At 42.7% G+C, this 25155-nt stretch overlaps 1 protein-coding gene across 2 annotated transcripts in view; it reads right to left on the minus strand.

Annotated features, from left to right (window-relative positions):
• LOC126354488 (zinc carboxypeptidase-like) overlaps window positions 1-25155 on the minus strand; it is a 77241-nt gene that overhangs the window by 46441 nt on the left and 5645 nt on the right. The window contains exons 2-4 of one of the 2 annotated variants that reach the window (XM_050004207.1): window positions 16088-16247; window positions 9613-9749; window positions 4738-4813 (exon numbers count right to left, since the gene is read on the minus strand). In XM_050004207.1, the coding sequence (XP_049860164.1) occupies window positions 4738-4813; window positions 9613-9749; window positions 16088-16240 (366 nt within the window). In that variant the 5' untranslated portion in view covers window positions 16241-16247. The remainder of the gene's footprint in view (window positions 1-4737; window positions 4814-9612; window positions 9750-16087; window positions 16248-25155) is intronic. The other variant, XM_050004209.1, reaches the window with a different exon arrangement.

Raw genomic sequence — 25155 nt, forward strand, 5'->3', positions numbered from 1 at the left:
TCTGCTATCAAAGTTTACAGTATTTATTTATTTATTTATTTATGCATTTATTTTACCTGGCAAGATTAGGGCCTTCAGGCCCTCTCTTACACCTAACCAGGCATACTCAGATTGAACGAGTTACAGTTTCTAAATAACATTAAGAACATTTAACGTATTATGCAGTATTGATGTCAAATGAAAAAAAAATTGAGATTATAACAATCAACAATAATAATGATAATAGTAATAATAATAATAATAATAATAATAATAATAATAATAGTGACTAAGTATATGAAAGTAAACATACATTTCTTTTGTGAATGTCAGTTAGTTGGGAATTTTCTCGTTATATTCTTGCAGCTTGTGAGTTATTCTCATCGAGCAGAGACATAAGACGATAGAATGGGGTGAAAGAGATATATAAGAGGTAGATAGGTTAGAGGAAGAGAAAAAGAATGGTAAAATTCGAAGCTGTGATGGAGAGAAGAAAGAAAGGGATGTTAGGGGCACAACAATGGTGGCTATACCGTCCCTAATATGTAACTTTTGAGTTCCCTCTTGAATGTTGAGTAGTTCTGGATAAGACGCAGATCACAGGGGAGTGCGTTCCATAGTCGTATGGCTAAGATGGAGAATGACACGGAGAAAGATTTTGTGTTATGTAAAGGTACAGCCAAGATGATAGACGTATCCGATCTGGTATTGAAGGATCTTCTATATTTTCCTAATGGTTCACAGTTGTTTCCACATTTTTTATGACTTGAACTAAATTTTATTGAGCATTCCAGCGTATTAGACTGAAAAGAGCGTTTGTGGTGACCTGCCGAATTTTTCGTTGTAGTTCTGCACATACGCCTGACATGGTGCAACATTGTCATAACCCTGAGACATTCACAGCGCAATATGCAGTGCATGTTTTTCCAGCTGTTGTTGAATATCTTTTCACATAAACTCTAATTTACCTAGCTGGATTTTCATATGCACAAAATAAACTACATAATAACCATGTATTAGTTTTACTTAGGCTGATGTAGAGAAGAAGACTTTACTAATAAAGTAAAAAAAAAATGAGGGGAAAGACAATCAAAGGCAGTACTTGTCGTTACATTGTCTGAAAAGGGAGGAACTATTACCGTGCTGACGTGGTGCACTTCCTAAGGGATGTTTCTTCCTCCTTACGTGGTCTCGAAGGGAGTTAACAAGAAAAAAAGTGGGAAGAGAAAATGTATCACTGGGTGGTTAAATGTTGATATCAAGGAAATTTGCCTACGTGAATGGCTAGGCGATCATTTTTTGCCTCGTAAGCCTTGTTGAAATGTTATACTAATTCTGAATTATTTTTACAGTGTCGAAGCAAAATGGCAAAGGAATCATCCAGATCGGAGGCTAGAAAGATGACAATTTGGCAAGCTTTTTCATGAGTTTTGGAGGAAAGCAGCAACGCGAGCGAACGCAGTGTCTGAGTACAGAGCAATCGGAATTTACCCCTTTGATGCAGATGCAGTTCCAGATTACGCTTTTGCAAGTGATAGAAGGCTTTGATTAAGGAAGAGGCTTAAGTGATTTCAGACAGTTCAGGCTCATCAGCGGAATTTCAGTACAAGGGAGACTCGCGTGATGGCTTTTACGATGAAGAGCGCTTTGGTTGTGGGAAGGATTACCAAAACACGAAAGAACAGTGCTGTTGGATCCAGAGTGTCAGGTAAAAGCGTTGGCTACACGAATCCTGCACATGACGTACTGATGTATGACATCGATGCGGCAGGAAAAAAGAACTCATTCACATTTAAAACTGTGTGATTTCCTACAATTTTTCCTACAAACTTATCCGTAACAAGTAGTTCAGTAAAGACGTGTTAATTTTGTTGGATACACATTTAATGCGATTTCCGTTTTAAAGTGTTTTGTCAGTTGGCCATCTATTCCTTGCATATCTGGTCATCTAAGCCTCATATACTGGCAAAATGAACAAGCATAACATAGTTTTAAAAATAATGTATAAAGAATTGGTACTTAGTCTACAATTTGGTCTACTTTCTGAACGAAGTCTTGTTTTGTTTTAATATGAATATATCAATCAGTATGAGTAGATTTTCCGTTTTTTGTATTTTAGGGTTTGATATTGATCATTTGCCCCTATTTTACTCTAAGCACACTGAAACGAACGCCATAAGATCGCCAAAACTCGCAGCGAGAGCAACAAACTAGACGCATGTCTTTAAACTCACGTACTCGTCTGCTGAAGGCAGTGAATTAATTTCACGTCTGAGCGACATGGGCGAGTGCAACGATGCCCCATGTTCTCAAACAAGCGGAGCGCAAATGAGGTACCCGGCAGCAGCAATTGCTTGAGAATGTGACTTCATCCCTCTCTTTGTAATAATGCTTAAGTATAGACATTCGTCTAGAGGCAATCCTAACTTGAAGTCTTAAGTCTGCAAAAGCTGAAGTGAGATGTACTCTTCCAAATCCTGCAGTGAAGTCGTTGCTCGTAAAAGCCTATAGCGAAGCGGTGTCCTTATGGTCACTCTGGAAATTGGCTGTTTTTCCTCAGAGCAGGAGCTCTCTGGTCAGTGTTGGCAAAGACTGAGCACTCAATTGAAGTTATTAAACAATCTCCTGCTCTGTAAATTTCCTCTGTGTTACCCAGGCCCATATAGCCGGCTACCTTTTTTACTCACACTAAAGGTCACCGGTGCTCATTTGACAGCTGGCTGAGTGGATCAGGGATGGCTTGGAGGGCTGATACTAGGAATATTCCCCACGCCTACCTGGGACTGAACGCAGGAACTGTGGGCAGTAGTTGGTGCTCTACTCGCCAGAGCACCACAATCATGAAAGTACTAGTAGATACTCATTATTCATTCACTATCAAATGTCTCTTCAAGCTTGCGATTAATCCTTTACTACGAATAACAAGAGTTTCATTATTTAAAAAAAAAAAACACATTTAGGCAGACAGATCATTCAGTGGGCTGGTGCCCTACTTAGCAAGAGCTGTGGGAGAGTGTACGATTCTGAATTACTTTGCCCAGCTATGATACCTACAGTTGTTCCAAACCGTATTTCGACATGGCCGTTAATGCACAGACTAAAATATTTGGCCACGTGACTGCTACGGTCGCAGGTTCGAATCCTGCCTCTGGCATGGATGTGTGTGATGTCCTTACGTTAGTTAGGTTTAAGTAGTTCTAAGTTCTAGGGGACTGATGACCTCAGATGTTGAGTCCCAGAACCATTGAACCATTTTTTTAAATATTTGATAACATATCAAATTTGTAATTTCTACAGCAAAACGTAGTGAGACGTTGTGAACAAAGCGGCAACACTCCAACATTCCGTATAGTAGTAGGAAAGCTGTCTCTGACTTTTTTTGCGCTGATAGAAAAATCACTTACAGATACACCTGTCCAGTTCCTGTGGTGGGTAATGACCAGCGTTGTCAGTTTTAAGAGCATGGATGTAAAATATTCCCTATACTAATGGAGGGCGGTACTCGCCATCATCTGGCTCCGCTGTAGCTTCACGTATAGTGTGGCTGAGGACCACTAATTTAATGCGCAGTTTCTTCCATTGCCAGAAGCTATTCTGTGTTACAAATGAAAGGTACTTTCCACAGGATGGATTAATAAATATCCCAATTAGGCAGTTCATGTAAGTAGCTCAGACAGAGTAAAACCCCTGGGACGTAGGACTAAGTCTCTCCTTTTAATGCTAGGTTTCAATTGGCCTTCTTAAACACACCAAAACGTCAACTGCTTACAGATGGAAACTTCTCCTTGTCGCAAACAATTCTGTAAGAGAATGCCGCAAAAAACAGATGAGATTAAACATATATTTTGCTCCATAGATTCATAGAGAGCAGAGGCTCAGGGGTGTACAACAAATCTTGAAACAAGAATACATAACACTAGAGATCTTTTTACGGCCCCACGGATCCTACGGTAAATGATTCTCAAAATGTGGAGTAATTAAGAAATCTGAAACATATTTTGATTTAACAACAAACATTTCACAAAGCATCTAAATGTACAGTTAAATGGAGCGCATATGATGGTGGCAGTTGAAGCCACGCATTATCAAAGAGAAACAAAGTTTGAAGTACTTACTTACATTCATCACGTTACTGGACACAAGACGAGTTAAAGTCACGTTATTTGATATTATTGATAAAATATAAGTCAGTCGGTTATACGAACAAATTTGTTGATGGAATAGGTGGTTTCAAGTCTGAACTTTATTAGCAGTTAATCTCTTTATGACTGCTGGAAGGCTATTGAAAATACGTATTTCTGAATAATGTACACATTTCTGAACCAAAGTTAGTGACTTTAAATCTTTTTTGTATGAAGAAGGAGAAATATTGTGTGTGACAAATTTCATTAAAGGGTAAATTTAGTAGGATTCAGAAGCTAATGTCTCCAGTTCCTTGAACGGACCTGCAGGGTACTCTTCCGTCCGTTCACAACACAACAATTCGTATAACACTCTTTTGTACACAGCAAATGTGTCCCTCACTCTCCCCCTCATCGCCCCCCCCCCCCCTGCTCACCAATCCACACACCCACCCACCCACCCACCCACACACACATACACACACACACACACACACACACTCACACACACATACACATACACACACAATCACACACTCGGTGCTCCTCCCAATCGAATTCATTATCAAATTATAGTTCCAAGTTACACGTATCTCTAAATATTGTGTGTTTAGGATAACATAGAATCATACTTTACCTCCTCCAGGCTATGGTAATCATCGAATGCGAAGCTTGCTTTGGGCTCTCGAACTGGTCTCTCGTTGTCGATGAGTCTGGAAAGTAAGTAAATCGTTGTTATCACCCTATCGTGGCGATCACAACTGAGACGTTGTCTGTGCTGGTGAACAGAGCTCATTCTTCCACTGGTATTAATTATAACATTTTCATCAATGGTACATTTCAAATGGAACAAGAGATGACAAATGTCATATGGCAGTGACCTATAGGCCACAGCTAATTGGAGTACGAGTATTTGCAAAATTTGTAAGGTTGAAAGAACATCACAAAGGTGGTAGAATAACATGAAATGAATTTACCTTCCGCAACGGTGTCTACAAAGTGAAAATCTACTACATCACTGCTCGATAAAGCAGTAACGGTGAGTACGTCGTTTTAAGTTAGGAATGTGATCACTTTATCCTTTACCACATGAAAACTTCACGTCGTCATGTTATAGTCTGCGCTTTCTTAGAAAGCTTTAGAGTCAGCAGCTCGTAACTAGGCTAACAATTCTCGGCCTTCGATGGCATCAGTGATGAAGTTTAACAAAGGTTTTCCAAAACCGAAGAAAAATATGTTTCATATTCTTGTCCAAAAAGATGTCTGATTCGTTTTGCGTTCAATGGTGAAACATACACGGAAGCAAATGATCAAATAAGAAAAAGAAACGGGCCAGTAAATGTCCTTGGATATTAGACGACATATTGATCTAAACTGACAAAAGGGGAAAATACAAAGAAAAGAAAATATAAACATCTAAAAATAAAATGAACATAAAATCGCAAATGGCTAAGTAGAAATACAGGGAGAGGAAATATAAAGTTGTGTAACCAAGGAAGAGTCGGTGAAAGATCGATACCGGAAAGTTAAAGAGACCTCTGGGGAACACACAACACTGTATGAATATTACGAGCTCAGACGACAAGTCATTACTGAGCAAAGAAGAGGAAACTGACACGTGGAAGGAATATACAAAGAGGCTATGCCAAAGAAACTAACTTGAAGACAACATTATGGAAAGAGAAAAGGAAGTACTTTAAGGTATGAGAGATACCATAAGGATAGAAGAATCTGACAGAGCACTGAGATCCGAATAGTATGCTACATTCCCTTAGACTTATTATGATCCTTGGGAGAATCGTCCATAACAGACAATTCCACCTGTACGTAAGATATATAAGACAGATTAAATTCCTTCACATTTTAAGATGAATGTAATAATTCCAGTTACAAAGTAGGAAGGTACCGATAGGCGTGAATTGCATCGAACTATTACTCCAATAAGTGATGAACACAAAGTGGTGAGTCGAATTATTAATAGACGAATGAAAAAGTTATTTGATCTCAGGGAAGATAAATTTGGGTTCCGGAGAGATGTAGAAACGCGTGTGGCAATACTGTGGATTTAACGGAAGCTTTTGACAATATCGACTGGAATGAACTCTTCTTAATTCTGAAGGTATAAGGGTAAAATACAGTGATTAATAGGTTATCTACAACTTGAACAGAAATTATACTGCAGTAATAAGTCAAACGAAAGCAATAGTTGAGAAGGAAGCGGAAGGGCTGTAGCCCGTCCCAGACGTTATCCAGTCTATGCACTGTCATGATGGATACCAAAGAGACATTTGAGAAGGGAATGAAAATTAACGGAGAATGAATGAAAACCTTATTGTTTGCCAATGAGACGGTAATTCAATGATAAACAGTAAAGGACTTCGAAGATCTTTAAAAGAGATTATAGTCGAATAATAACATCTGTAAAACAAGGATAATGGAACGTGATTGAATTAAATCAAGTGATGTTGAGGCCATTACATTGGAAAATAAACAATAAAACTAGTAGATGGGGAGCAAAATATCTAAAGGCGGCCAAAGCGAAGAGGATGGAAAATGTAGACTGTCAATGGCAAGAAAACATTCGCGACAAAGAGAAATTTGTTACCATTAAATAAAAGATTTTAGTGTTAGGAAGTCTTTTCTGCAGATATTTAAAGTGTAGCGTTGTACGGAAGTCAGATGTGGAGAACAAACAGTTCATAGACAGATTCTTGCAGTTATGCAGAAATGAAGAGGCTTGCAGAGGATAGACTATGTTGGAGAGCAGCACCATACCAGTCTTCGGATTGAAGACCACCGTCACCATAGTGACCACGACCACTACCACAACAACGAACATAACAACAACGAGAACAGAAAAAACGACTACAAATGGTTGTTCATATGCCTCTAAGCACTATGGGACTTAACATTTGCGGTCATCAGTCCTCTGGACTTAGTACTACTTAAACCTAACTAACCTAATGACATCACACACATCCATGACCGAGGTAGGATTCGAACCTGCGACCGTAGTAGCAGCGCGATTCCGGACTGAAGCGCCTAGAACCTCTCGGCCACAGCGGCCGGCACAACGACGACTGAAATTGGAGCAAGAGACTATTCAGAGGGGAAAAAAAGCTTTTTACGTTCGAATGGTTCAAATGGCTCTGAGGACTATGGGACTTAACTTCTAAGGTCACCAGTCCCATAGAACTTCGAACTACTTAAACCTAACAAACCTGAGGACATCACACACATCCATGCCCGAGGCAGGATTCGAACCTGTGACCGTAGCGGTCTCGAGGTTACAGACTGTAGCGCCTAGAACCGCTTGGCCACAACGGCCAGCTCCCTATTCCGTACTTGAAGAAGTAGGTAAAAAGGAAACACAAACTATATGTGATTTAAAAAAAGAGTGAGCTTGGATAAGGAGTCTGTACCCAAAAAGCATACGGTGAAGCTTTACGGGAATCATAAATATATATTCCGTTGGCCTTCAAACCCATTTACCCTTTTGTTTGTAAATGAGCACTACCTACTTTCTCTCTGATGCTAAAAGTTTACCGCCACTAACAAGCATTATTCCACTGTGGAAGGCAAAATACAGCTAGTTAAACAGTAATTTTATTGATACAGGTCAAATCGGGATGTAATTATTCACTTACAAATGTGAATTAGTTAGGGATATACATCTAAAGTTATGTAAGATGGAACAACCGCATAGATCCAAACAGATACATTAGTAGAATTGTGTGGAATTAAATTCACTCACGCAAGTGTTTACTAAATAATTTTTCTTCATCAGTGGGAATTGTGGGTAATATCTTACCACTTTTCGACCACTGAGTTGTGTTTATTGTTAAATCATTTGCAATCGACTTCGATTCAGCTATGGCATCATCTACTGGCACCAACTGGGGTCCAACAAGAGGTTCCTGAAAATCAATACATATTCACTTCGAAATAAGCCAGAAGAACTCACCTCTACTCCGTCTAAAATTAGTAAGACAATAGCGTTTGTTCTTAACATGAAAGTATTTCACAGCTGACGTCTCAAATTCTCAGCACTACAGAATAAATATGACTACAAATTCTTGTGCGACTACTTGTTGAGTTCTGTGCACCATCCTGACAACCGAGCAAAAAACTGGTAATTCATTTGTCTGGTTAGCAAATGTGCCAAAATTGCCCATCAAATACTAATGTGAAAGGCTATGGGAATTGCGTATGTATCATAAAAGGCTTTATTTTTACTACTTCGAGAGCCGCCGTCCAAAGACGAACCTCATACACAAATGGCACTTAGTGGTCCAGCCTGTAACATTAGAGAAATTCGGGCATGCATGGAGACTTACAGTTCTCCGAGCTTTCCACCGACGAATGGCCTACACTACACAACGTAAAGGCAGCTTAAGGAGTAGGAAACACCATGACCACCTATTAAATGGCGTGTTGGCCCGTTTTTGGAAAGAATTACAGCAGCGATTATGCTTGGTATGAATACCAAAAGTTCTTGACAGGTTTCCGTAGGTATGCTACGGTATATCTACGCACATGTCACGCAATCCCCACAAATTACGGACAGGTGATTTGCGGACGCGGAGCAGGCGAGAGTTATCGTTTCAGGTGTGTCCCATCGAATTCAGATAAGGAGATATTGGTGGTCACGTTATCAGCGTGATTTGCCTGGATAACAGCACATGCGGACACGACCATTGACATGGTGCAGGATGTAACGTTATACACACGATGAAGCGAAACGTTTCCATTGATCCACGGCCCAGCCTCTATGATTCCGGGTACACTTGAATCGTAACTGATGATGTTGTTGAACCAACAACATGATCAGTTACGATTCCAGTTACGTGGGAACACATAGCGGCTATCTGCTGTGGAACCCTATGCACTGTGTTTTAACTTGTACGTTCAACATCTTGTCGTCAAGACGTGGTTTCAGCGCACTCAACGACTTTCGGTATCTGCTCATGACATCAGGACGTAAACATCGGACCAGCTTCACCGTTTCCGAGATGCAAGTTCGCAGACGTCGGGCCATAACAACTCACCTTTTGTTAAAATCACTTATTTCAGCGGATTTCCCAATTTACCCCACAGTTAGTAGTCTCTAGAATGATTCCCTATTCGTCTCTGTTCCGCTCACACACTCTCCTTATAGCATCACGTACCTGCTACGTCGCCAGGCGAGATTCAGCTTCGCGGTAGGCTGTGGTCATAATATTTTGTCTCTGCATTGTGTATTCACATAGAAATGGGAACTGCTGGGTGGTCACTTATAAAATGTAATCTCATTTACTTCAAACAAACAAACAAAAACAAAAACAAAAAAACAAGGACGTGTGAATATTCACTCCATGTGAAGCACACACAGGAGTGCAAAGACCCACTAATAATTTTCATAATACAAACTTAACTTTCATTGTCCCACTTGTATTCTCTTCAGGTTAACAACTGTGTATGACATACACATGAAAAATAATTTGAAGGTTACTCTGGCCACGCTAACGCTTACCTCTGCACATCATCGATGTAGACGGACGACTCAATGCCATTTGCTTCTAGGCCCTCCATGAAGCTGGCTTGCATTTTAGGCGATACCATAACATCGGCTGGTTTATTCACGACACTAGGTTCCTTCCAGAAGTAAATCTGAAAGATAACATGTTTTTACTTGTATTCAGTACTTTACAGTGAAACGACAGTAGGTAGCCTTTATCCAGTGGCGTTGTGGTGTATGCAGATTTTACGTGTGGCTCTGAAATATGTGTAACAAGTAGCGGAAACATAACCACTCTAATCCAGTTGGTTAACGGGGGTAGGTTGGCAGGTTAGGGACACGCACGTCACGGGAAATTTGGAAATTTGTGGTAAGGTTTTATGCGACCAAACTGCTGAGGTCATCGGTCCCTAAGCTTACTCACTACTTAATCTAACTTAAAGCAACTCACATAAAAGACGACACATACACCCAAGCTCGAGGGAGGACTCGAAAGTACGACGGGGGCAGGTCACCGAAGTGGCATCCGATTGGAGGACTTGCACTCCGCCACTGAGCTACACACAATTAACCAAACAAATCATATGCAGGGGTAAAATTATCACTGCATCTTCGCTATATTAGCAGTGATTTATAGGAATTTGTTTGTTATTTGTCGTCGTCACTGATAAAATGATAGATACATTCAAATGTCTGAGTTACTTATTCATAAATTACACCAAACAGATTTAGTGTATATTCAATTTCGATGTTTAGTGAGTTTTAGTTCTCCTTTCTACTACTTGTATCTACATCTACTTGACTACTCCACAGTTATAATTAAGGTTCTGGCAGAGTGTTCATCGAACCGCCTTTAACGGCTCTACCTGTCCTATCTCGAATAGCGCGTAGGAAAAACGGACACCTAAATGTTTCGTGCGAGTTCCGATTTCTCTTATCTTATTATGATGATCATTCCTCCCTATGTATGTGGGCGTCAGAAAAGTATTTTCGCAATCTGAGGAGAAAATTCGTGATTACAATTTCATGAAAAGATCGTGCTGCAACGAAAAACGCCTGTTTTAGTGGTTGTCACCCCAGTTCGCGGATCATATCCGTGGCACTATCTCCCTTATTTCGCTATACTACAAAATGAACTGCCCTTCTTTGAACTTTTTCAGTGTCCTCCGTCAATCCTATCTGATGCGGATCCCACACTGCACAACCATACTCCAGAAGAGGGTGAACAAGCGTAATGTAAGCGGACTCTTTAGTAGAGGTGTTGCATTTTCTATTTGTACTGTGAATAAACCACAGTCTTTATCTATTTGATCATCCTAATTTGAGTTAATCGTAATTGTAATCAGTAGGTATTCAGCTGAATTTACAACCGCAATTCTTGTGTGATTTATCGTGTAACCGAAATTTAGCGGATTCCTTTTAGCACTGTTCATTATTTAGAGTCAATTGCCTTTTGTCGTACCATACAGTATCTTCTCTAAATTATTTTGTACTTGATTTTGACCATCTAGTCACTTTACAAGCTGGTAAATGACTGCACCATCTCCAAACAATATCGGAGGGCTGTTCTGATTGTCTCCTATGTCGTTTATGTAGATCTGAAACAGCAGAGGACTTCTAATACTTCCCTGGGGAACTAAGATATTACTTATGTATTCCTCGATGGTTTTATGTGATTTACTACTAACTCTGACCTTTCTGACAGGAAACCTCGAATTCAATCTCACAACAGTGACGAATCTCCATAGCCACGCAATTCAGTTAGAAGCCTTTTGTAAATCTGGAAATATGGAATCAATTCGACATTCCCTGCCAATATCATTCATTACTTCGTGAGTATGAAGAACTAATTGACTTCATAAGAATTATATTTTCTGAATCTGTTCTAAGTATGTGTCAGTGGAGCGTTACCTTCGAGGTAATTCATAGCGTTCAAGCGAAGTATATGTTCGAAAGCCCTGCTGTAGTCGACTTCAGTGGCATGGGTCTGTAATTCATCGGATTACTCCTATTCGTTTTCTTGAGTATTGGTGTGACCTACGCAATTTCCCAGTCTTCAGATACGGAACTTTCGTCGAGTGAGCGATTGTATATCATTGCTAAGTACGGAGCTATTACTCAGCATCTCTGAAAGGAACCACTTTGGTACGAAACTGAATCAGAAGACCTGTTATTACTGATTTAAACTGCTACGCTACACCGAGGATATCTACTTGTAAGATATTCTTGATGGCAGCTGTGCCTGATTCGAATTCTGGAATGTTTACTTCGTCTTCTTTGCTGAAGAAATCTCGGAATACCGTACTTCTTAATTCTGCTTTATTGGCACTGTCATCGGTAACTTGCCATTGTTCTGGTACAGTGAAGGTACTGAATGTATCTTACTGCTGGCATACATTACATACAACCAAAATGTGTTTGGGGCTTCTGACAGATTTCGAGAGAGAATTTCGTTGTTGAACTATTAAGAGCTTCTCGCACTGAAGTTACTGCTAAATTTCGAGCTTCTCAAAAACGATACCGATCTTAAGTATTTAGCATTTTGTTAAAGTCGAGAAGCATCTAGTGATCTGACCTGTTTTGTGAACCATGAAGGACCAGTTCCATAACTAATTTATTTGGTATATATTTATCAATTATCGCCAACGCTATTGGTTACTTTGGTTTTTGATTTTTGGGGAGGGGACCAAACAGCGAGGTCATCGGTCCCATTGGATTAGGGAAGAATGGGAAAGAAAGTCGGCCGTGCCCTTTCAAAGGAACCATCCCGAAATTTGTCAGAAGCCTTTTGAGGAAATCACGGAAAACCTAAAACACGATGGCCGGACTCGCGTTGGAACCGTCATTCTCCCGAATTCGAGTCCAGTGTGCTAACCACTGCACCATGACGATACCATTTCTTTGAACTGAGACCACATTTAGTATGCGCTTACATAGTTGGGAAGAGGTGGAGACTGTCTCTTAGGAAGGTGTCAATCAAATTTCTATCTTCTATTTTAAATATGATTTTTGTGTTTATTTTTGGAGGAATTAGATGGTCAACCTCACTATAACAAGCTTGTGATCACCGTCTGTTCATACGAGAACTATTCAAGATTTTCCTAAGCCAGGACACCCTAAAATCACACATGATGCGCCGTATTTGCTAAAAGATCAAGTATGTATTGGCAACCTTTTACACTTCGAAGAGGCTCTTGAACTAATTGTTCAAAATACATTTAGGAGAAAGCATTGAGTAAAATTTCGGGCCTTGGTTTATGTCTAACACCAACTTTAAAAATGCATTTTCTCTAACATACGGAGAATACACTGAAGTCACCACCGACTATAGTTGTATGAGTGGGTACCTATTTAAAATTAGTGACAATAATTCTATGAATGTTTCGGCAACTGTATCATGTGCGTCAGGGAGTGATTAAAAGGAACCAATTATAAATTTATTCATATTGTCGAGTATAGCCTCTACTAGTACTAACTCACAGGAACTGTAGACCACAATTTCACTACAAGGTAAACTACTTCTAATGGCAACAAACACACCTCCACCAACTATATTTAATCCATTACGGCTGGACACCGCTAGGATTTTTGTAAAAGTTTCTGCTGAACTTATCTCTGGAGTCAGTCAGCTTTCACTGTCTACAACGACTTAGGCTTCAGAGCTTTCTGTTAGCGGTTGGCTCTCTAATTTTTTCCCAACACAACTACGAAAATTTACAACTGCATTATGGTTTCTGGTTGCACCCTAGCCTTTGTTTTCCCTACATCCTCTGAGACTAAGACCTTTTTGTGTTTAGCTGAGACCCTCCGACCTAAATATCCGCCCAGTCCACTGTACATGGCCCCACTACCCGTGAATCCGCCTCCAGTGGACGCTTGACCTGTTAATCGGAAACAAAACCCCACCACCCTATAACACAAATCAAGCAATCTGCAGCCTATACGGTAGCAGAACCTTCTGAGCCTCCACTCGGCTGTGTACCAAAGGTACGCAGTCACCCCTGTCAGTGATGATACTGACAGTGAGATCTGTTTTCGTCTCGCAAACAGGGCTGGTAGTCTTCAGCATTCATTTTAATAAATTAATAATCAGTTGAAGTCTTTATGAGTAACAGTTCTTTGCATATTGGAACTCAAATATGTTTAGGTACTATTAAGATCTCCATAATAAGTATGAGACTGGTTCAGCTCTGTCTTCCTACCACAGTTGCCAAGGACCCTTTGTGAGTGTTTTAGGAATATGGTGTTGAACCTATGACCTGGAACGTAGGAACGTACCATCTCATGCATGTAGAGTTAAGAAGAGTGCAGCAGTACGGAAAGTAATGTAATCAGAAAATGATATCAATGTCAGTTCCACTACACTCTCTACAAAGGAAACGTTATGGCTGACAGAAATTAGTGTACAGATTCAGCAAAAAATTTAAATCTTAGATTTTGACTTCGTGACATAGCAATGTTAAAAAAAATTACGTACAGGAAAAATTATTGATATTGGGTGTTCATCACTGTGAAGCGAAATTCCAATCATAAGGTTCCTTAATTGTCAGGTGCATGATGACTACGTCTGCAGATCGATAAAAATACAAACAAATCAAATAAAATTGAGGCGAGAGATATTAGTTAAGCTAAAATGCACAACTAAAATAATCAAATAATGGATAGGGTCGGTAATGAGCAACCAGAAAGAAGTACGCAATAAAAACAGTTTAATAACTTGAGGGTATAAAGCACTCTACAGCAGCTGATCAATTCTTTTTATTAGATCGGATGTCTCTCATTTCTGCTTCAATTTATCCTGACAATTGTGAATATGTTTAACTAGAGGTCATGCTTAAATGTACAAAAATTAGGAGAGATCGAGATGACCATAGTTCTGACTGTCAATTGGATATTACTTCCTGGTGTACTGCGAGCGCGCATGTTTACCTTTGATTGACGATGGAAGTGGCTGCTGTCGGCGCCACCTATGAACCTGAGAATCTATTCTAAATCTCTCTCGACTGTTAAACACCAGTTGTATACATTTCCTACATCTTCGGTGAAACCGATACTCCTAGTTATTCCCTAGCTAACTGGCATGGTACACGGTATTTGGCTGGAATACTGCATACAGTGTTGCCCTCAAATCACTCACTAGCCTTGTCAGTGCTTGGTGCGATTATCCATAGTAAGAAAGTTAGCAGTTTCGCTCCTTATGAGTTATGACGAGCCTGTGTACAGGTGTTCAAATAATAACTCGCGCAATCGTCTCAGTGCGGTGCGAGTCGCCTGGCTCGGACACTTGATGATTTACTGCAAGAGAAGAAGAGAATTATTCTGTCTGCAATTTGTCTTTATCAAAGCTGGTGCCCACGCATTTTCTTTCTGGCCAATTGGAGTGTTCATACTTGTTATGACTCCTCCCACTAGAGATTTGTAGCCTATAACACGTGTCGTTTCTCTCATAGGGCAGAGTTTAACTCTTAACACGTAATACTGAGATAAAGAGCTTTTTCTTCCATGCGAGTTTTAACTCAGGCGGCTACAGCGGGTCACCAATATTTTGAGTAGGGTTTCTCCAGACGTTTATCTCGATTTTCCCGCCGTGTTCCTGTAGAAAGGCTTTCTGAATGGTTGTCTTTAGATGCGGCGACAAGGCCTGCTTTTGATGGCGGCCTACACGGTGACTCCGATGTCTCATTGGGTCTGCTAGGTGTCCTGCTGTGAGGTTTCGCGCCACGCGGGATGGGCATGCCATTGTGTAGTTCTCTTTCCGTCAAAACTGCATCTCGTAGCTCAGGTCTGAGAAATTACTTGCGTACAATTACGAGTATGAGTGTTAGTGGTTTATACTCACGAAATACTGGCTTGTTTATTGGATCTGCATATTCATAGTATTCGCACAGTTTCACTTGAAATGTTGTATGACATTTCGAGTTAACCGGCATTGTTTCAGGAATTCAGTGGAAGATTGTTACTTGTTTAACACGTTACGCCTTGAAATGGGTATTTTCTTTCATTATGAGTATCACATATACTTTTAGTCTGATGACCAAAGACGGGAATCGCTGGCATCAGCTTACTAAGAGACAATGAGCTCCTTGAGAAGTTAACTATACCCCTTACATGGCATTCGACAGTCTACCCAAAGACTGAAGTCAAATAATAACACAGAGCAAGCAAAGATTACGAATACCTAACTCGGCCTAAAGTGCGTTTCGAAAGACCGTCAATGGAGAATCATCACAAGGACTAGTCCCTTGTCTTCTTGCAAACTTGGGAGTCTAGAAAATAGCAAACACTGCTATTATGTTTTAATGTAGGAAGATTACAAGCTCTTTTGCACATGCTTTTTGAATAAGCTATTTATTGGGGAGAAAATATTCAGACGCTGTGTTCAGAGAAGTTGGAATACTGTTGCAGAAAGACCGATGTCAGCTGAAAACTGTGACTAGAAGAACTCTACAGAAAGAAGCGTTACTGTAGTCGCTGGTGAAGGAATACTCACATCTCTGTGGTACTTGGTGAGCCCATTGAGGAACTGCAGCTGGTCCACATTGGCTGGCAGCACCCGGTACACACGGTGATCGTCATAGCGCACCTTCTCTCCAGCAGCCAGCACCAGACTAGCCACGAGGAACACCAAAACTCCATGCACCATCCTGGAACTGAAGTATGCATATTTTCCGATTTTAACCAGACAGTACAAAGATAACCATACCGGACAAGATTAGTCATCACCAGAAGATATCAGCTAGTATGGTGTAACACCGCCTCTAGCCTTGATAACAGGTGCATTTCGGCAACGAAGAGAGCCCACCAATTTTTCTGGTACTTCGTGTCAAGTGGAAGCCATTAATTGATGAGCATATCCTGTAGAGCTACCAAATGGGGAGGAAATTGATTGTTACATTTTACCCAATCATCCAGTGGGGAAATTTTCTGTGGGATAATGCCTGGGTTATTCATTGCACCTGTCGAGGGGCATTATGATGTCTACATCTACATCTACATGACTACTCTGCAATTCACATTTAAGTGCTTGGCAGAGGGTTCATCGAACCACAATCATACTATCTCTCTACCATTCCACTCCCTAACAACGCGAGGGAAAACAAACACCTAAACCTTTCTGTTCGACCTCTGATTTCGCGTATTTTATTTTGATGATCATTCCTACCTATGCAGGTTTGGCTCAAAAAAATATTTTCGCATTCGGGAGAGAAAGTTGATGACTGAAATTTCGTAAAAAGATGTCGACGCGACGAAAAACGTCTTTGCTCTAATGACTTCCATCCCAATTCGCGTATCATATCTGCTACACTCTCTCCCCTATTACGTGATAATACAAAACGAGCTGCCATTTTTTGCACCCTTTCGATGTCCTCCGTCAATCCCACCTGGTAAGGATCCCACACCGCGCAGCAATATTCTAACAGAGGACGAACGAGTGTAGTGTAAGCTGTCTCTTTAGTGGACATGTTGCATCTTCTAAGTGTCCTGCCAATGAAACGCAACCTTTGGCTCGCCTTCCCCACAATATTATCTATGTGGTCTTTCCAACTGAAGTTGTTCGTAATTTTAACACCCAGGTACTTAGTTGAATTGACAGCCTTGAGAATTGTACTATTTATCGAGTAATCGAATTCCAACGGATTTCTTTTGGAACTCATGTGGATCACCTCACACTTTTCGTTATTTAGCGTCAACTGCCACCAGCCACACCATACAGTAATCTTTTCTAAATCGCTTTGCAACTGATACTGGTCTTCGGATGACCTTACTAGACGGTAAATTACAGCATCATCTGCGAACAACCTAAGAGAACTGCTCAGATTGCCACCCAGGTCATTTATATAGATCAAGAACAGCAGAGGTCGCAGGACGCTTCCCTGGGGAACACCTGATATCACTTCAGTTTTACTCGATGATTTGCCGTCTATTACTACGAACTGCGACCTTCCCGACAGGAAATCACGAATCCAGTCACACAAATGATACAATACCTCATAGGCCCGCAGCTTGATTAGAAGTCGTTTGTGAGGAACGGTGTCAAAAGCTTTCCGGAAATCTAGAAATACGGAATCAACTTGAGATCCCCTGTCGATAGCAGCCATTACTTCGTGTGAATAAAGAGCTAGCTGCGTTGCACAAGAGCGAGGTTTTCTGAAACCATGCTGATTGCGTATCAATAGGTCGTTCCCTTCGAGGTGATTCATAATGTTTGAATACAGTATATTCTCCAAAACCCTACTGCAAACCGACGTCAATGATATAGGTCTGTAGTTAAATGGATTGCTCCTACTACCCTTCTTGAACACTGGTGCGACCTGCGCAATTTTCCAATCTGTAGGTACAGATCTATCTGTGAGCGAGCGGTTGTATATGAGTGCTAAGTAGGAAGCTATTGTATCAGCGTAATCTGAAAGGAACCTAATCGGTATACAATCTGGACCTGAAGACTTGCCCGTATCAAGCGATTTGAGTTGCTTCGCAACCCCTAAGGTATCTACTTGTAAGAAACTCATGCTAGCAGGTGTTCGTGTTTCAAATTCTGGAATATTCCATTCGTCTTCCTTGGTGAAGAAATTTCGGAAAACTGCGTTCAGTAATTCCGCTTTAGCGGCACAGTCGTAGGTAACAGTACCATCGGCACTGCGCAGCGAAGGTATTGACTGCGTCTTGCCGCTTGTGTACTTTACATACGACCGGAATTTCTTCGGATTTTCTACCAAATTTCGAGACAATGTTACGTTGTGGAACCTATTAAAGGCATCTCGCATTGAAGTCGGTGCCAAATTTCGCGCGTCTGTAAATTTTAGCCAATCTTCGGGCTTTCGCGTTCTTCTGAACTTCGCATGCTTTTTCCGTTGCCTCTGCAACAGCGTTCGGATCTGTTTTGTGTATCACGGGGGATCCGTTCCATCTCTTACCAATGTATGAGGTATGAATCTCTCAATTGCTGTTGCTACTGTATCTTTCAATTTGAGCCACATCTCGTCTACATTTGCATAGTCAGTTCGGAAGGAATGGAGATTGTCTCTTAGGAAGGCTTCTAGTGACACTTTATCCGCTTTTTTAAATAAAATTATTTTGCTTTTATTTCGAGTGGATTTGGAAGAAACGGTATTGAGCCTAGCTACAACGACCTTGTGATCACTAATCCCTGTATCAGTCATGATGCTCTCTATCAGCTCTGGATTGTTTGTGGCTAAGAGGTCAAGTGTGTTTTCGCAACCATTTACGATTCGCGTGGGTTCGTGGACTAACTGCTCGAAATAATTTTCGGAGAAAGCATTTAGGACAATCTCGGAAGATGTTTTCTGCCTACCACCGGTTATGAACAAGTATTTTTGCCAACATATCGAGGGAAGGTTGAAGTCCCCACCAACTATAACCGTATGAGTGGGGTATTTATTTGTTACAAGACTCAAATTTTCTCTGAACTGTTCCGCAACTGTATCATCGAAGTCTGGGGGATTGGTAGAAGGAGCTAATTATTAACTTAGTTCGGCTGTTAAGTATAACCTCCACCCATATCAATTCGCACGGAGTATCTACTTTGACTTCACTACAAGATAAACCACTACTGACAGACACAAACACTCCACCACCAATTCTGCCTAATCTATCTTTCCTGAACACCATCTGAGACTTCGTAAAAATTTCTGCAGAACTTATGTCAGGCTTCAGCCAGCTTTCTGTACCTATAACGATTTCAGCTTCTGTACTTTCTATCAGCGCTTGAAGCTCAGGGACTTTCCCAGCACAACTACACAATTTACAATTACAATTCCGACTGTTACTTGATCCAAGCACGTCCTGTATTTATCATGGACCCTTTGAGATTGCAGCCCACCCCGTAATGTGTGAATATTCGCGAAATTAGGAACACATGCGTGGAGCCCCTGGAATACAGCTGCTGCCATTTTAGAAAGGGGAGTAGCCACAACACACTCGTCATGAAATGTGGAAGAAAAGCCAACAACTGGTCAGCTAAAACGTTGAAATGAAAATCCGAAAATTTTGGTTCTTTCCACTGTTCTTGAATGAATGAACCCATGTCACGGTATGAGAAACAAATACCTCCCCGTCCCCCACCCTAAAACATTATAGAACTAGGTTCTGCCTCAGCTCAGCTACACCCTCGTATACACTGCAATTTAAACGCCTCTTTGGGCTGTCGGTGCACTCGATACCTTGCGTCATTCTAGAAATTCATCGGACCACAACACAACTTCCACTCAGCTACTATCGTTCTTCTTTGTTGTATCGCCTACTGAAGACGTGCAACCTATTGTGCTCTGTGAGAAATTGAAATATTTGTTAGGCATCTAGCTGAGATGTATTTGTATTCACTGACAGCATTTTCTCTCAGGTCTGAAATCGACTGTGATTGACGAGACAGTCATCTCTGGTCAGCGTTAGTTAAGATTTATATGAGCAGTCTTCAGTGTCCTTACGCCATGTTACATGGCTGCAAATGATACACTATTCCTTGTAGACAAGACTGACAGTCTGCATTGATACACTTATGGTATGTAGAATTCGAATAAGCCTTATAAAGTGTTCTAGCACTTAACATTGTTGAGTTCTTAAGGGTCGATGTTGTTTATTCCCCTCCCCCATATATATATATATATATATATATATATATATATATATATATATATATATATATATATATACTCCTGGAAATTGAAATAAGAACACCGTGAATTCATTGTCCCAGGAAGGGGAAACTTTATTGACACATTCCTGGGGTCAGATACATCACATGATCACACTGACAGAACCACAGGCACATAGACACAGGCAACAGAGCATGCACAATGTCGGCACTAGTACAGTGTATATCCACCTTTCGCAGCAATTCAGGCTGCTATTATCCCGTGGAGACGATCGTAGAGATGCTGGATGTAGTCCTGTGGAACGGCTTGCCATGCCATTTCCACCTGGCGCCTCAGTTGGACCAGCGTTCGTGCTGGACGTGCAGACCGCGTGAGACGACGCTTCATCCACTCCCAAACATGCTCAATGGGGGACAGATCCGGAGATCTTGCTGGCCAGTGTAGTTGACTTACACCTTCTAGAGCACGTTGGGTGGCACGGGATACATGCGGACGTGCATTGTCCTGTTGGAACAGCAAGTTCGATGACGGTTTTGATGTACCGTGCACTATTCAGTGTCCCCTCGACGATCCCCAGAGGTGTACGGCCAGTGTAGCAGATCGCTCCCCACACCATGATGCCAGGTGTTGACCCTGTGTGCCTCGGTCGTATGCAGTCCTGATTGTGGCGCTCACCTGCACAGCGCCAAACACGCATACGACCATCATTGGCACCAAGGCAGAAGCGACTCTCATCGCTGAAGACGACACGTCTCCATTCGTCCCTCCATTCACGACTGTCGCGACACCACTGGAGGTGGGCTGCACACTGTTGGGGCGTGAGCGGAAGATGGCCTAACGGTGTGCGGGACCGTAGCCCAGCTTCATGGAGACGGTTGCGAATGGTCCTCGCCGATACCCCAGGAGCAACAATGTCCCTAATTTGCTGGGAAGTGGCGGTGCGGTTCCCTACGGCACTGCGTAGGATCCTACGATCTTGGCGTGCATCCGTGCGTCGCTGCGGTCCGGTCCCAGGTCGACGGGCACGTGCATCTACCGCCGACCACTGGCGACAACATCGATGTACTGTGGAGACATCAGGCCCCACGAGCAATTCGGCGGTACATCCACCCGGCCACCCGCATGCCGACTATACGCCCTCGCACAAAGTCCGTCAACTGCACATACGGTTCACGTCCACGCTGTCGCGGCATGCTACCAGTGTTAGAGACTGCGATGGAGCTCCGTATGCCACGGCAAACTGGCTGACACTGACGGCGGCGGTGGACAAATGCTGCGCAGCTAGTGCCATTCAACGGCCAACACTGCGGTTCCTGGTGTGTCCGCTGTGCCGTGCGTGTGATCATTGCTTGTACAGCCCTCTCGCAGTGTCCGGAGCACGTATGGTGGGTCTGACACACCGGTGTCAATGTGTTCTTTTTTTCCATTTCCAGGAGTGTATATATATGCACAGTGATAATACCAGTATGCATACAGATGGCCTCTGCACAGGATGTGTGATAAAGAAATAGCAAACAAATGAAGAACATGTCTGTAACATTTGTCGAATACTAAATCAGATTTAAGTTGAAAATATGCGGTGAGCTAGTAGTCCTCTATTGGCGTCGTGTCATACATAGGTTACTTCTTAAATGCTATTGAGTTCTAAAGTATCGAATATGTATTTCTTGTCTGTTTAAATTCTGTTAATGTTCGCCAGTAATGGTTTAGACTCTATGGCAGCAAAACTTAGTAGATATTCTAATGTGTTAACGTGGAACCCACATACGCTGAAAAAAATTACTTTCAGTTTTGGCCACCAGGTGAAACGCTGGTACAGTACGGCATGTCATCGACATCTTCGGTGCTCATAATAAACAAATTGTGTAAAAGCCATTTGTCATTTTCCGCCCAAACTTCATTCCTAATCCATTATACATGGAAACATTTCAACATGTCTCCCTTGCATTCACACCGCCAAGTTTGCACATGGTAGCCAGTACTAGAACTCACTTTTTACCAGTTTATATCGATTCTGCATTAACGCATCAGAATATATACTAAATTTCGCAGCCATTCGATCACTGCAGCCAGTACTGGACCTGTGTGAGTAGCTGCATTTTACTTATAACCACCCAATGGTTAAGACATTAAAAACACTCAGTTCAGTTACAAGAACACCATCTTCCATTTCAAGATGCTGCATGACCGCCAAAGTGCGGTTTAACTGTCCACATGTAATGTAAATACTTCTAAGAATATATAGAACTTTACACACCATAAAATTCTGTACTCGAATAACTAACAGTATATCCCAAATAGGTTTAATATGTTATACAGCACTATAAGTCCAGAATTTGGAACATTTACAAATGCTGCACAGAACACAACCTAATGTCTAACAACAACAACTACTATAAACTGTCATATTCTGATTATGGAGATCTCTGGTGCTCATTTCTTCGTCTGATTGTAAAATGAGTCACTGGACTGAAGTACCAACAAGTCATTGGAAATGGCCTGTAGAAATACACTCCTGGAAACGGAAAAAAGAACACATTGACACCGGTGTGTCAGACCCACCATACTTGCTCCGGACACTGCGAGAGGGCTGTACAAGCAACGATCACACGCACGGCACAGCGGACACACCAGGAACCGCGGTGTTGGCCGTCGAATGGCGCTAGCTGCGCAGCATTTGTCCACCGCCGCCGTCAGTGTCAGCCAGTTTGCCGTGGCATACGGAGCTCCATCGCAGTCTCTAACACTGGTAGCATGCCGCGACAGCGTGGACGTGAACCGTATGTGCAGTTGACGGACTTTGTGCGAGGGCGTATAGTCGGCATGCGGGTGGCCGGGTGGATGTACCGCCGAATTGCTCGTGGGGCCTGATGTCTCCACAGTACATCGATGTTGTCGCCAGTGGTCGGCGGTAGATGCACGTGCCCGTCGACCTGGGACCGGACCGCAGCGACGCACGGATGCGGGAGGCCGGGTGGATGTACCGCCGAATTGCTCAACACGTGGGGCGTGAGGTCTCCACAGTACATCGATGTTGTCGCCAGTGGTCGGCGGATGGTGCACGTGCCCGTCGACCTGGGACCGGACCGCAGCGACGCACGGATGCACGCCAAGACCTTAGGATCCTACGCAGTGCCGTAGGGGACCGCACCGCCACTTCCCAGCAAATCAGGGGCATTGTTGCTCCTGGGGTATCGGCGAGGACCATTCGCAACCGTCTCCATGAAGCTGGGCTACGGTCCCGCACACCGTTAGGCCGTCTTCCGCTCACGCCCCAACATCGTGCAGCCCGCCTCCAGTGGTGTCGCGACAGGCGTGAATGGAGGGACGAATGGAGACGTGTCGTCTTCAGCGATGAGAGTCGCTTCTGCCTTGGTGCCAATGATGGTCGTATGCGTGTTTGGCGCCGTGCAGGTAAGCGCCACAATCAGGACTGCATACGACCGAGGCACACAGGGCCAACACATGGCATCATAGTGTGGGGAGCGATCTCCTACACTGGCCGTACACCTCTGGGGATCGTCGAGGGGACACTGAATAGTGCACGGTACATCCAAACCGTCATCGAACCCATCGTTCTACCACTCCTAGACCGGCAAGGGAACTTGCTGTTCCAACAGGACAATGCACGTCCGCATGTATCCCGTGCCACCCAACGTGCTCTAGAAGGTGTAAGTCAACTACCCTGGCCAGCAAGATCTCCGGATCTGTCCCCCATTGAGCATGTTTGGGACTGGATGAAGCGTCGTCTCACGCGGTCTGCACGTCCAGCACGAACGCTGGTCCAACTGAGGCGCCAGGTGGAAATGGCATGGCAAGCCGTTCCACAGGACTACATCCAGCATCTCTACGATAGTCTCCACGGGATAATAGCAGCCTGCATTGCTGCAAAATGTGGATATACACTGTACTAGTGCCGACATTTTGAATGCTCTGTTGCCTGTGTCTATGTGCCTGTGGTTCTGTCAGTGTGATCATGTGATGTATCTGACCCCAGGAATGTGTCAATAAAGTTTCCCCTTCCTGGGACAATGAATTCACGGTGTTCTTATTTCAATTTCCAGGAGTGTATTTAGCTGTGCTTCCTTGCACAATTGCTGAAGTGCTCCCAGTGCAGGTTCAAATGGCTCCAAGCACTATGGGATTTATCATCTGAGGTCATCAGTCCCCTAGACGTAGAACTTCTTACACCTAACTAACCTAAGGACATCACACACATCCATGCCCGAGGCAGGATTCGAAACTGCGACAGTAGCAGCAACGCTGTTCCGGACTGGAGCGCCTACAACCGGTCGACCACCACGGCCGGCGCCAGTGCAGGAGTTTGTGCTCAAACTGACCCCTTGATTACGTCCCACAAATGTTTGATGAGATTCATGTCGATCGATCTGGGTTGTTAAATTATTAGCTCGAACTGTCCACAATATCTTCAAACCAATTGCGAACTATTGTGGCCTGATGACATGGCGTATTGTCATTCATAGAAATTGCATCTTTGTTTGGGAACATGAAGTCCATGAATGACTGCTAGTGGTCTCCAAGTAGCCGAAAAGAACCATTTACAGTCGGTGATCTGCTCAGTTGGATCAGCGGACTCAGTCCATCCCACGTAAAACAGCCCACACCATTATAGGGTCAGCACCACCCTGCACAGTGGTTTGTTGACAAGTTGGGTTCACAGCTTCGGGGGTCTGCACCACACGCGAATCTTACGATTAGTTCTTAACTGCTGAAACTGGGTCTCATCTGACTAGTCCACGGTTATCCAGCCCCTGGCGCCCAATCAATATGGTCTCGAGCCCAGGACAGGCGTTGCATGCTATGTCGCACTGTTAACAAGGGCACTCGCGTTGGTCGTCTGCTGCCATAGCCCATTAACGCCAAACAGCCCAACACTATACTAACGGATACGCTCGCCGTTCGTCCGATATAGACTTCCAAGGTT

Source organism: Schistocerca gregaria, chromosome 3 (assembly GCF_023897955.1).
Source record: "Schistocerca gregaria isolate iqSchGreg1 chromosome 3, iqSchGreg1.2, whole genome shotgun sequence".
In the NCBI taxonomy this organism is placed as follows: Eukaryota; Metazoa; Arthropoda; class Insecta; order Orthoptera; family Acrididae; genus Schistocerca; species Schistocerca gregaria.